This window comes from Rosa rugosa, chromosome 3, assembly GCF_958449725.1.
Source record: "Rosa rugosa chromosome 3, drRosRugo1.1, whole genome shotgun sequence".
Taxonomy (NCBI): Eukaryota; Viridiplantae; Streptophyta; class Magnoliopsida; order Rosales; family Rosaceae; genus Rosa; species Rosa rugosa.
The window spans coordinates 38207102-38221777 of NC_084822.1; the positions used below are offsets into that span (position 1 = coordinate 38207102).

The 14676-nt window shown below is 41.2% G+C and overlaps 1 protein-coding gene across 1 annotated transcript; it reads left to right on the forward strand.

Annotated features, from left to right (window-relative positions):
• Nucleotides 1–3571: 3571 nt before the first annotated feature.
• LOC133739662 (uncharacterized) lies at nucleotides 3572–6670 on the forward strand. Its single transcript, XM_062167442.1, has 2 exons — nucleotides 3572–4937; nucleotides 5562–6670. The coding sequence occupies exon 2, from the start codon at nucleotides 5562–5564 to the stop codon at nucleotides 6534–6536; it is 975 nt and encodes a 324-aa protein (XP_062023426.1). The 5' UTR covers nucleotides 3572–4937; the 3' UTR covers nucleotides 6537–6670.
• Nucleotides 6671–14676: the final 8006 nt, after the last annotated feature.

Consider the following 14676-nt stretch of genomic DNA (forward strand, 5'->3'; position numbering starts at 1 on the left):
CCGATTGGTAGGCCCAAATGGTAGGCCCAAATGTTAAGCCCAATCGTTCGGCCCGAATAGTAGGCCCAAATGTTAAACCCAAAGTGGTTTGGGCCGGTTCGAAATGTGGATGGTTCGGTTCTTCGGCCCAATTGGCCAGCCCTAGTGCTTAACCCAAGGATTGAGCAAGCCCAAGTCATCATCATTGGATGACATAATTTATTGGCGTGCTTTTGGGGATGATTTGTTTTGAGTGATGCATCTCTATGGTTGTGAAGAGTGGTGCATGCTTAAGTTTTACTATGGAAATTTACCGTGATGCTAATTGAGTAGCGAAACACTTTGTGGGAGTGTTTACTGTGCTTGTATGCCAGTACAGAGTGATGATCTATGTGAAGATCTATGTGATGATCTATGTGAAGATCTATGTGAGGATCTATGAGATGATCCATGTGACGATTTTGTGTATGTGATGTGGAGTGTTGTTGAGCAGTTGTTGTGTGAGTTTACGTTTGTGATGAAAGGATTTAGTGGCCATAGGAATGTATTTTTATACAAGGGCTGTGGCTTTGTAGATTACTACAGATTTGGAAAAGATGGAGATCCTATAGTTAGGTCAACCTTAATCGAGAGGAATTGACTTACGCTTAAATTTCGGGACGAAATTTCTTTAAGGAGGGTAGACTGTAATACCCCGGAAAATCCCAATTAAATTCCATGGTTTTTTAGAAATGATTTCACGATAGTAGGAGCGAGTACGAAGCTTGGAAAAGTTGTGGAATTAGTTCGAACGATTTTATTTTCGAAAACGAACGTTTTTAGGGGGTCAACAAAGTTGACTTTTTATACGTTCAAAATTTGGGAAAACTTCCTTCATAAAAGTTGTAGAGCTCGTCGATATGATCGCGTGCATATGTCGAACGAAATTTTTGGAGTTCGTACGATTATGTTACGAATTTTGGAAATATGAGATTCTTTTTTTTATAATCTCTTTTCCTCGGATTCTCTTTTTTTTTCTTTTCTTTTTCTTCCTTTTCCTTTTCCTTTTCCTTTCCTCCGGGTCTCCTTCCTTCTTTTTCTTTTTCTCTTTTTTCTTCTTCTTTCTCTCTCTCTCGTTCTCCCTCGCATCCGAAACGAAGAAAAAAAACAGAGCAGCAGCTCTTCGATCAATAGCTCCTCCCTTAGTCCACCAAACGGCGTCGGACCACCGCCATTAGTTTCGCCTCAACCTTGCGCAGATGCTGGAGGCAGCCTTGCGCGGCGGTACGACCGGAAACGACGGCGGAGGCACGAGTCCGATTCAGCCCAGTTTTGGTTCGAAGCTTGATATCTCGAGCTACAAGCCACCAAAGCTCATCAAACTTCACCCACGAGCTCACCTCAACTTCCTGAAGCTCCCAGAAGTAACCTTGCACGGCGGCGTGGCTTGTGGTGGCGACTGGAAGCTCAACCCGACCTAGATCGAAACCGGACTGTGGAGCTCGATATCTCGAGTTGTGGAGGTTCGTTTTGAGTGATTCTTGAACTGGAGAGCTCACCTTGAACTTCTGAACAAATATCCAGAAGGGATCGAAGCCATTGGAGGACCTTTTTACGTCAAACTGGAGCTCGCCGGTTTCTGCAGATTTTCCGGCCAACTCGACTGTTTTGGTATTTTTCAACCTCTTCCCATTAATTTCTGATCTTGTGCTAGTTATGAATATTGACCAGCATGTAAAAATAAAGAACTTTCATGTTGGAAGTTTTGGCTAATTTTGACTTTGAATGGGTGGCGGTGCCGCCACTGTGATGGTGGTTTCCGGCGACCTCCGGCCACCCCAAGGACAGTTTCTGTCCATTTTTGTGTTCTACATGTCGATACGATCATTTCGATATATTATACGCAATTTTTGGATATCGTATGATTTAGTTATGAATTTTATGATTTCGATTAATTTCGATCGTTCGATTAATGTTTCTTGAAGATCGGACAGTCCGATGGACTTGTAGTTTTGATATGTTGATCGTATGACTGTTCTGATGACTTTGAGAGGTCACGGACGAAGATCCGACCGTTGGATCTTCGTATAATTGTGAAATAGTGTTTCGGAAGGCGATTCGTGAGAATCCGACCGTCGGATTTCCATAAAAATTTGTGGAGATGTTTGTAAGGACGATTCAGGAAGATCCGACCGTTGGATCTTCGTGATAATTTTGGAGGATGATCCTAAGGGCGATCCGTGAGGATCCGACCGTTGGATCATCATATAAATTCGATCTGACCGTTGGATCATCATTAAATTAGAATCCGACCGTTGGATTTCCGTATATGTGTGGTTTATGAATGATTGCTAAGTTAAGATCGTATCTGACTAGGTGATTGACGGTTTGAGTTGGTGGACGATTGTGGATCGTATTTTGAGCTGAATTGAAGACGCAGCGGGATTATCGAGGTGAGTAAACCTCACGTGGTTCATATTACGAACCCAATACAATTAATTGCTTATTTTGTTGCAATCATATGAACTATTGTTGGTGTTACTAGACATTCCTGTGTGAATGTCTATATATATATTATTTACGTGAAATAATATGTATTGTTGGAGTTGTGTTGAGTTATTGTTGAGAAACAATACAGTGTGAGAGGTATTGAGTTTATTGTTGAGAAACAATATATTGTGAGAGGTGTTGAGTTTTATTGTTGAGGAACAATAAATTGTTGTGATCTGTGGAGATCACTAGGTCACGAGGTGACCATGGCATCTATTAGTGAATCACGCTCTCGTACCGGGCTGGTGGTTATTAATAGTATTAAATCGTAATCACGTCTGTGGCCGGACGAGTGGTTACGTTCAGTTAGAGCTCTAGTCTGTCTGCCAAATGTGGAGTGACCTTATGAGTGAAATTGAGAGTAACTCATAAGTGTCAATATATATATGGTAACCTTATGAGGGAAATTGAGAGTAACTCATAAGGGTCTATATATATATATGAGTCTGTCTACCAAATGTTGGGAAATCTTATGAGCGAATTTGAGAGTAACTCATAAGTGTCTATATATATATATGAGAGTGAGTGATCTTATGAGCTAAATTGAGAGTAACTCATAAGTGTCTACATATATATATGAGAGTGAGTGATCTTATGAGCTAAATTGAGAGTAACTCATAAGTGTCTATATATATATATGAGAGTGAGAAAGTAACGTGGGTTTGTGGTAGTCTTGAAATCTAATAAATCAACAGTTCTTTCTTGTTTACTCATACTGGCTGTAAAAAGCTTACCGGGTTTTGTGTTGTTGCAACTCCCGGTACACTATTCAAATTGTGTAGCGGGTAATCCTACAGGACAGGAGAACCAGGACGGTGATCGCGCGGTTAGAGCAATTGTTAGAGTTTTACAACAATTGTAAGTTGTGAGGTGTGTTATGCTCATTTGAGCTTTATAATATATTGTGAGAGTGAATTGTAATAATGAACTCGAAGTTTCGAGATTTGGATTTTGTAATTGTAATTATTCAGGTTTCGGATTTGAATTTATCATTCAAAATCCGGGGCGTGACAATAGTAATCCCTGCATATAATTTAGTTCAGGAGATTACATTAAAAACAAACAATAAAATGAAAACGAGAAATAAACGGGAAATCGAACCATAGAAATGATCAAGGAAATAAATAGAGATAATAAACAATATAACCGAAAAAAAAAGAAAAGAGAAAAAGAATAGAAATTTAAACAAATGTTAAAGGAAAAACATATTGTGTGCCTACATCAAAGCAACTAACGAAGAGGGAATTAAGGAATCAGTGATTACCATCAATCAGCACAATTACGGATCAATCAGCATTTAGTATCATTAATGTAATCGATATTTCCGTTGTAATTCTATCCCTATATAAAGGGACTATGAAATGAAATGAGTAGACTAATTCCAATTGGCATTTTACTTTAACACGTTATCAGCACGCTCAGGAAAAAAACTCTAGTTTTCTTGTTTATTTCCGTCGAAAAAAAAAACCCAAAACCCTAAAGAAGAAAAACTTTTTCTTCTTTTCTGCCGCTTTAACAAAAAAAAAAAAAAAAAAAAAAAAAAAAAACAAAACTCTGCAGAAGCAGATCGACCTCCCAACCAAGAGAAATTGCTCTCTGCACCGCCACTACCTGCACAACCCAGCAGCCCCGGCGTCAACACCATCGGCCCCCATCCTCCAAATCCCCATTTCTCCTCCCCGCCGCGAAGCTCGCAGCCGGCCAGACCCAATCCAAACCAGCCTCGTCCTTCGTCCCCGCCAGCCCACACGGGCCTCCAGCCCAACCCAGAAAACTGCAGCAGCGCCTCCGCCCCTGCCTGCAAATCACAGCAGCGCCTCCGCCTTGCAAGTCCGGCGTTTGCAGTCGCAGCCCAGCCTGCAATACACCGGCCTGCAGCACACCACCGAGCCTCTAGCCTGCGCCGATCCCGCCTGCAGCAGCCCGAGCGACTGCCCAGCCCCGGCGATCCGTCGCAGCCCAGCTTGACAAGCAGCCACCTTCACCGATCTGCTCCCACCGATCACCTATCCCAGCAGCCCACCGATCACCGCTCACCTGCTGCTGCACCCAGCGCGCCTCCTCTGCAAACTAGAAGAAGACTCGAAGGACTGAAGGAGGAAGAAGAGAAAGGAAAAAGAAAAAAAACCGGCCCAAAGAAAAGGGACCCGGCCAAGAAAAAAAAGAAAAAGAAGGGCCTAAGTATACACCCGGCCCAAATCAAAAAAAAAAAAAAAAAAAGCAGGCCCTACAGGACCAGAAACGAAAAAAAAACAGACAAAGAAAAGAAAAAAAGGAGAAGGTCCAAAGTAAAGATCAGGCCCAGAAAAAAAGTGCTAATTCTCAGCCCAACAAATCAGCAGGCCCAGCAGAACCCGAAAAAAACATCGCTACGCACGCCTGCATCAACACGCGCGTGCGCTAGGATCGTTTTATTTACTCAAAATCAAGTATGTTTTCTTTTATTTATTTAATCTCATACTATGGTATATATAATTAGGATTGTTGAGCATGTTTAGTTAAATAATTTTGATCATTTTAAGCATGCCTTATTATTTATGGTTTATATGATTATATTTAAGCATGATTTATAATTATGTTTAAGCATGCTTTATATTTTATTGTTTATATTTTAATATGAAATTTTGAGCATGTTTTTATTTTTTTTTATTTACGCTTATATAAATTATGCCTACGCATGCTTTGTATTATGCTATTGTTTACATTTTATTTTATGCATGATATATTATTGCTATTATTATGTGTAGTATATAATTTGTTGTGTATTTGTGAAATTTGAGCATGCCATGTAGTTTATTTTTATATATGCTATGTTTAAATATGCTATGATTAATTTTTAGAATGCAACATATAAAATCCGTTTTGCCATGATAATGAAAATTCATGCGCATTATCCATACACACTTACTGTGATAAAGTATTTTCACATAGCATCGAAAAAATGTGACCATTACGAATCTTGGTCTTGAAATCTAATTCATATGTTTGGAAAATAATTTACGTGGATGTCTTTATGACTGCGTAATTTATATATTCTCTCTTGTTTTATGTAGATGGCTGATCCAACTCGACCTGAGTTTGACATCTTGGACTCAGAAGGACTTGAGTACCATCGTTGGGTTTCCGATATGGAAACTGCCTTTGTGGCAAAAGACTACACTGCCACCATTACTGATCCCAAAGATGATGAACTATCTAATAAGGTGAAAGCAGATGCCTTAATTTTTCTGAGGCGACATATTGATCCTAGCCTACGCTGGGAGTACCTTCAGTTGAAGACACCCAAAGCACTGTGGGATGCCCTTAAAGGACGTTTTGGGAACATTCACGATACTTTGCTCCCAGGACTGGCTGTTCAGTGGAATGGAATCCGCTTTCTTGACTATAAAAAGGTCAATGACTTCAACAAGGACATGTTGCGCTTAAAGGCACGTCTCAATTTCTGTGGAAGGGAAATCACAGAAGATGATATGATCTCAAAGACTCTTACCACCTTTCCTAATTCAGCTTTTATACTAGCGAACCAGTATCAATTGGATTATGACAACAAAAGAATCACAACCTTCAATAAGTTGATAAGCATACTGCAAGTGGCTGAGAGACAAAATAAGATTCTCTTGAATAACAATGCCAGGCCCACTAGGACAAAGAAAATTCCCGAGGCTAATTATGGAAAAATGAAAGGTGGAAATAACTCCAATGCAAGGGGGTTTAGACGTGCTGATCCCTACCCACGTGGCAACAATGCACCACGTGGAAAGGGACATGGGGATCATGGAAACAAGATGCCAAAGGAAAGAGTTGACAATGAACCATGCTATAGGTGTGGATTCATTGGGCATTGGTACAAGAACTGCCAAGCAAACAACAGAGTAGCAGCCAATTACAAGAGGTATAGAGAGTCTAAAGAACAAGAGGCTCACTATATGGAAGAAGGAGGTCATGACCTAGACGTCAACCTTACAATTGCAGACTTCAATGGCAAAGAGGAACTTGCTAAGTCAATGGATGCTCTCAATCTTGACTGATCTGCTTTATTCATTTTATTTTCCAAAGACAGTTATGAAGGCATAATGCCTCATTTTTAATTAGACTACTACTTGGTCTTAAAGTTTATTTCAATACTGGTTTGATGAATTAGAACAAGACCTTGATTTGATTATCGATGGCTTATTAATAAATTTTGAATTTTATTCTGAAGCACTGAATTTATTCAAATTTATTTACTATACACATATTTACATGGTTCCAAATTGCACTATAAAGATGTAAAGCAATACATCTAGATAAAGAAAAAATTATTTGGATGAAAAAAAATTATCATTCTACATAAATACAAATACTCTAAAGAATATGAGATACGCTCTGTATGCACCAAGAGCTAATCGAACCTTGTTAATGTTTCAAAGCAATTTGTGCCAACGATTATCATGTAAAAACACACCGTGAGAATGGAACTGAATACCTTGATATTACCTCTAATGAATGTGGAAGGAAACGCATCTTAGAGAAACTTATGAGTCAATCTAGTGGACTGTACCTCACTACGATTCGGATCATTGAATCCTATGTTGTCACCAATAATGAAATATGGGACTCTGACTCATAGAGGCTTTGGCATGACCGCCTAGGGCACCCCGGTCGTGACATGATGATCCGTATTTTAAAGAACTCATATGGACATCCCTTCTTTCGAGTGAAAAATAAAATGGGACAAAAATCCGTCACACTGCAAGGTGTCGGTCCTAGTACTGCTCAAATACAGTCATTGCCTTCTGAAGTACCAGAAGCACTACCTCCCTCCCATTATGCCTCATTGACTATTTCAAATGCATATCACTCGTTTTGCAAAGCCTGCTCTTTAGCAAAAACAGGATCGAGACCTTCCTATGCTAAAGATACAAAACAAAACATTCCATTCTTACAAAGGATACAAGGAGATATCTGTGGACCTATCCATCCAGAATGCGGACCATTTTAAGTACTTTATGGTTCTGGTGGATACTTCGACACACTGGTCACATGTCGCTTTAGTGTCCACAAGAAATGCTGCAAAACTCCTAGCATAGATTATACGTTTAAGGGCTCACCACCCTGATCACCCTATCAAGTCTATAAGGCTTGATAATGCTGGAGAGTTTACATCAAAAGCATTTGATGATTATTGCATATCCATTTGGATCGATGTAGAGCATCCTGTACCCCATGTGCATACACAAAATGGTCTCGCAGAAGCCACCATCAAAAGGCTACAGATGGTGGCTAGGGCATTGGTTATGCGCACCAACCTGCCTATATCTGCATGGGGTTATGCAATATTGCACGCAGCTTTACTTATTCGTTTCAGACCCACTGCTAGCCAACCATTTTCTGCGTACCAGTTGGTAACTGGATATGAGCCTGACATTTCACACTTACGCATATTTGGTTGAGCAGTTTATGTGCCTATTGCGCCCCCACAGCGCACTAAAATGGGTCCTCAGAGACGATTAAGTATTTATGTTGGATACGAATCCCCAACAACTATCCGCTATTTGGAAACCCTTGACAGGCGATCTCTTTACCGCTAGATTTGCGGATTGTCACTTTGATGAGACAGTCTTCCCGTCGTTAGGGGGAGATAGGAAAAAGGATTTTCCAAGGGACGACAGGAATTGTCGTGGTTTGTCCCCACTTTGTCTCATTTTGATCCCCGCACTTCACAAAGTGAAAGTGAAGTGAAAAGAATAATCGATCTTCAGAACGTAGCAGATTCGATGCCTGATGCGTTTACTGATATCGCAAAAGTGACGAGATCACATATACCAGCTGCAAATGTGCCTGCAAGGTTAGAAGTCCCCAACAAGGGGCACGGTGTCGCAGATAGAGGCACTGCAACCGCACTTAGTGGAGGTGTGGTTGAGGCCGTGGCTCCCCAAGGAAGAGGGGGAGGCCACTTGGTTCGATTGACACTCACCCAAGGAAGAAGAGGGCGAGTAAGGCACAAACCAATCATCAATGTATAGAATCCCTCTCATGAGATTGCCTCTGATTATAGTTATGTCCATGAATCAATACTGGAGGACGCTCCGATGTTAAAAATGATTCCAGAGAACAAAGAAATCTCAAAGGATTATGAGAGTGCGTATGAGTTGATAGAAAGATCTTCCATACACATTGATGATATATACTGTCGCTCAAGGAAACATAGAGCACGATGATATCGAACCACGCTCTGTTGCAAAATGTCAACAAAGAGCAGATTGGCCTAAATGGAAAGAAACAATCCAGGCAGAATTAGATTCTCTGACAAAGAGACAGGTATTTGGTCTGGTAGTGCTAACCCCACCAAGTGTAAAGCCTGTAGGACATAAATGAGTCTTTGTCAGAAAGCGTAATGAGAAGAATGAAGTCCTGAGGTACAAGGCTCGCCTTGTGGCGCAAGGTTTCTCACAACGCCCTGGAATTGACTACGAGGAGACATACTCTCCCGTAATGGACGTTATAACGTTCCGCTACTTAGTCAGCATAGTAATTTCCGAAGGACTGGAAATGCAGCTCATGGATGTGGTTACAACATATCTCTAGGGGGATCTAGATTCAGAGATATATATGAAAGTGCCTGATGGCCTTACATTACCCAAGTCAAGTGACTCTAAACCACGGAGTGCGTTTGCAATTAAGTTGAAACGCTCACTTTACGGAATGAAACAATCCGGGCGGATGTGGTATACCCGTCTAAGTGACTACTTGATTGGGAAGGGATATAAGAACGATGAAGTATGCCCCTGCGTATTCATAAAGAAAACAAGTTCCGGATTTGCAACTGTAGCAGTATATGTCGATGATATGAACATAATAGGTACTCTTGATGAAATTAGAGAAACCGCGAGCTATTTGAAATCCGAATTTGAGATGAAGGATCTTGGGAAAACTCGATTCTGTCTTGGCCTTGAACTAGAAAACCGAGTTTGTGGAATACTAATCCACCAGTCTGCATATGTCCAAAAGTCAGGCAATTTAACATGGACAAAGTGCATCCTGCTAGCACTCCCATGATCGGTCGAAGTTTGGATGCAAGGAAAGATCCATTTCGTCCAAAGGAAGATGACGAAGAAGTGTTGGGAGCTGAAATTCCCTATCTAAGTGCAATAGGCGCATTATTGTACTTAGCCCAATGTACTCGACCAGAGATTGCATTCTCAGTGAACTTGTTAGCTAGATTTAGCTCAGCGCCAACGCAGCGTCACTGGAATGGTATCAAGAACATCTTCGATACCTAAAAGGAACCATTGACTTGGGACTGTTCTTTCCCTACAGAGAGACAAGAGGGACCGCAGATGGAACTGCAATCCCTAAAGGAAATGTTGATGGCGAAAGCGCCACTCCCTACACCGAAACGCCAAATGACGTTTTGGTTGGTTTTGCTGATACTGGGTATCTCTCTGACCCACATAAAGGTCGTTCCCAAACTGGTTATGTATTTACCAGTGGGAACACGACGATATCTTGGAGATCAACCAAGCAAACCCATGTGGCTACCTCCTCGAACCACTCAGAGATCATTACTCTACATGAGGCGGTTCGTGAGTGTGTACGGTTAAGAGCTATCATCACACATATTCGAGGGACTAGTGGTTTGAGTTCTACCACTGAAGAGCCGACTTGCATTAATAAAGATAATGCAGCTTGCATCGAACAGATGAAGCTAGGGCATATTAAGGGTGATAATACAAAACACATATCACTAAAGTTTTCTACAATCAGCAACAACAGGCCCTCCTCAAGATTCAAGTGAATCAAGTAAGGTCTGAGGAGAATATGGCAGATTTGTTCACCAAATCATTGCCTAAGGCCATATTTGAGAAACATGTGAAAAGCATAGGAATGCGAAGACTTTCCAAGCTCCCCTGATTAATGTAAGTATCAGGGGGAGGTGTAGACGTCAGGGGGAGTCTAACACACATATGTCATCCTCAAATGTAAAAGGTGCGTTGTGCTCTTTTCCTTCGACCAAGGCGTATTTTTTGTCCCACAGGGTTTTTATTGTTACTTGGCAAGGTTTTTAGTGAGGCAACAACTCATGCACCATTTCGCTTTGACTTGGCACAAGGGGGAGTGTTAAAGGAAAAACATATTGTGTGCCTACATCAAAGCAACTAACGAAGAGGGAATCAAGGAATCAGTGATTACCATCAATCAGCACAATTACGGATCAATCAGCATTTAGTATCATTAATGTAATCGATATTTCCGTTGTAATTCTATCCCTATATAAAGGGACTATGAAATGAAATGAGTAGACCAATTCCAATTGGCATTTTACTTTAACAACAAAAGAATTAACAAGGAAATTAATTAAAAACATCATCAACTCACACTAATAAATCCATCCAAAACTCAACACCTTTTACCAAAAGGACTCTTACAAGTCACATCGTGACAAAATCATAGGAAATGTTAACCTAACAAATCATTATGAAAATCCGGTCCAACCTGGACACGTTGGCAGACAGACTAGAGCTCTAACTGATCGAAATCACTAACCGGGCCAAAGGCGTAATTACGATATATTGCCTGAGGATGCAACCTGCAAACCCCGGATCTTTAGGCCAACCTGACCCTTAGATCAAAACATTTAAGCGAGTCGCACTGGACCCAAAATGTTAAAACAAATCAAACGGAGAAATCACAACCTGTGACTCTCAAATCCTCAGACCACCGGTCGTCAGATTAAAACATTTAAAATGGTCATACCGGACCTGAAAATGTTTCCCAACCCAAAAGGAGAAATCACAACCTGCAACTCCCCAAATCCTCAAACACTTTTCAAAACAATAGAAATACCATTTCCCACGACATATTGTTTCCCGAAAAGTCATACCCAAAAACAATATATGAACTCACTCACAAATATTGTTTGCATCACAACAATTCTACCAATACATATATGTTTCCGACATATGTAAATATTCAATTCAATAATCCACATACCACAATGCCACACCATCCATATATATATTCCACATAAATATATATATACGTAATTATCCGCTCAGGGATAATCACTAATACCAACTATAGTCCACACAATAAAATCGTGAAATTCATTTTTATAGTTTAAATACATTTTACTTACCTATGGACCGTAGTTGATCAAGCCCATATGATTTAAAACAAATATTTATTTCATAAATATTTTCACACAATTACGACAAAATAAAGTAATTAAATTTATTCGGTTCGTAATATGAACCACGTGAGGTTTACTCACCTCTGATCCAGCTGCGTCTTCTTAACAGCTCAATTAACAATCTCACGAATCGTCCGCCAAATAAATCCATCGATCACCTAATCCAATAATGATCTTAACTTAGCCAACAACTCAAAAGCACACATATACGGGAATCTGACGGTCGGATTCTAACTTATATAAAAATCCGACGGATGGATTCTCACAAATCGCCTCCCGAATCACCATTTCTCAATTATACGAAGATCCAACGGTCGGATCTTCGTCCGTGACCACACAAAGTCATCGGGACAGTCATACGATCAACATATCAAATCTACAATTCCATCAGACGGTCTGATCTTCACAGATCACAAATCGAACGATCGAAATCGATCGAAACTTAAAAATTCATAACTTAATCATACGATATCCAAAAATTACGTGTAATATACCAAAATGATCGTATTGAAATATAGAATCTGAAAATGTACAAAAACCATATTTTTGATCCCCGGAGGTGGCCGGAAAGGGCCGCCGGAGTTAGTGGCAGAGCCGCCGCCGACCACCGCCAATGGTGTCGGGGCCGGGCTGCTCTTCTTCCTCTCATCATGCTTAACAATTTTCATAACTACCATGTAAGCTGAAAATGACCGGAAGTTGTTGAAATTACCTAAAACAGTCGAGGTGGCCGGAATTTTTCCAGAAACCGGCGAGAATTTGCAGAAACTGGCAAAGCTCCGATCAACGTAAAAATGTCCTCCTTTCGCTTTGATTCCTTCAGGAGACTTGTTCAGAACTTAAAGACGAACTCACTGGTTCAAGAATCACTCAAAACGAAGCTCTACAGCTCGAGATATCTTGATCGAAAGCGTTGGTGGCCGGAAAATTTCCAGAATCCGGCGAGCTTGAATTCCGACGTAAAAACTTCAATTTCTCGCTTTGATCCCTTCATGAAAGTTGTTCAGAACTTTAATCTGAGTTCACCAGCTCAATAATCACAAGAAATGATGGTCTGTAGCTCGAGATATACGGATCAAAAGGTGATTTTCGATCTAAATCGAGGCGAGCTCCGACGAACGTGAAAACGTTCACCCCAAGTGCAATCCTTCTCGGAGGATGATCAGAAGGTTGAGGCGAGTTCAACAAGCCAAGAATCTTGAAGATTGGTGGGCGGAAACTCGAGATATCGGCGTTGACTCAAAATCGACATCAAACCGGGTCGAGCTCCCCGCCGCTTGTACAGGCCGCGCCGCCATGCAAGGCTGCCACAGATGGCTTCAGAGGAGTGAGGCGAAGCTGCTGGACGTGGTTTCTCGTCCAGAGATGGCCGGAAGAGGAAGATAGACGCCGGCGAAGGGAAGAGGCCGACGCGGCTCGAGAGAGAGAAAAAGAGAACTGAGTTTCCAAAATGGAAAAAAGAAAATATTTTTTTTTTTTTTGGAATTTCCGAAAATGGAAGCTTTATACAAAACTGGAAACTTTTTCGAAAAATTATAATTAATTCATACGAACTCCGAATATTGCGTTCCACATATGCACGAGATCGTATCGCCGAGCTCTACAACTTTCACGAAGGAAGTTTTCCCAAATTTTGAACGTATAAAAAGTCAACTTTCGCGAGCCCCTAAATAACGTTCGTTTTTTCGAAAATTAATCGTTCGAACTAATTCCACAACTTCTCCGAGCCTCGTACTCGCTCCCACTATCGTGAAATCATTTCTAAAAATCCACGGAATTTAATTTGGATTTTTCGGGGTATTACATACTCTCTCTGAGAGGTGGGTGGAGGTCGTGGCCTCTTGGCGGCGGCTCTGCAAATTGGGCTGGAGGAAATGGGATTTCCATCTCATCTAGTCGATGGGGGATTGACGGCGGCGGGGATGCCGTTTACTTCTTGTTTTCTTGTTCGAGGTCGTGTGCTTGGGCAGCAGCGATGGTAGGTTTGGGCCGCACAAGGCGGTGGGATATGTTCCTGGGCAATCTGGAGCGGTGATGGTCCCGGGGTCTCGATGCTTGGTGCTGTCTGAGCAGGAAGATCTGGTGGCCGCGGCCGGTCGGGGTACGGACTGGAGCTTCGGGCGGTGGCTTGGGGTGGATTCTCGACCTCTGTTGCTGGCGGTCGAGGATTGCGACGGAGGTAGCAAAGTCAATTACCTTGGACTGGGGTTGATTGCGGCTTGGTGCGGCGAAGGTTACGGTGGACTGCTGGGTCAGTTGTCGACCGGCGTCGTTGAAGGGAGGCAAACTGGTGGTTGGCGGCTGCTGGCTGGGGTGCCCAAGTGGATGGGTGGCCTTTCCAATTCCAACTGGGCTTGGTACTCTTTTGGACTTCCATCTGCTAGGGTTTCTTGTTTGGGTCTGGGCCTATTTCTGTGGGCTTGGATTTTATTTATCTTTTACTATTATTATGTAAGGACTCCGTTTCCTCCAGGGAAGGAGTTCATAGGGTCTCTCTGAGAATATGTCGCCAAAAATGTCCGTAGCATCTGTGCCCCTTTGATTCTCATGGGTGTTTTAGGGTAGTTTTGGCTGAGCTTCATGATCTTTAAAAAGGTTGAATTACTTAGGTAGTGACTCTTTTGACAGTCCCACAGGGATGGGTCATTATGTGTAATTTCGCTGATCAATGCAATGAGTTGACAATTCTCTCAAAAAAAAAAAAAAAAAATCTTTATTGGTACAAAGTGAAAGTGAAAGTTCTTGAATGATGTCGATGAAAATTTGAGTCACTTCCAAGTAGTTGTCTAATGTTTTCCCAAGAGTTACGATATTCATATTTATCATATAGGATGAAGTACTATGATTTCATCTATAAATAAATTGATTTTCTAAGTTTTTAATTCGTCATTTATATAGAAAATTTCAAATAAACTTAGCGGCTAGAAAAATGACTTTTATAAAGTCGAGTATTTCAAGAATTCCAAATCATATTATGTCTTATTTTAAATATCCTA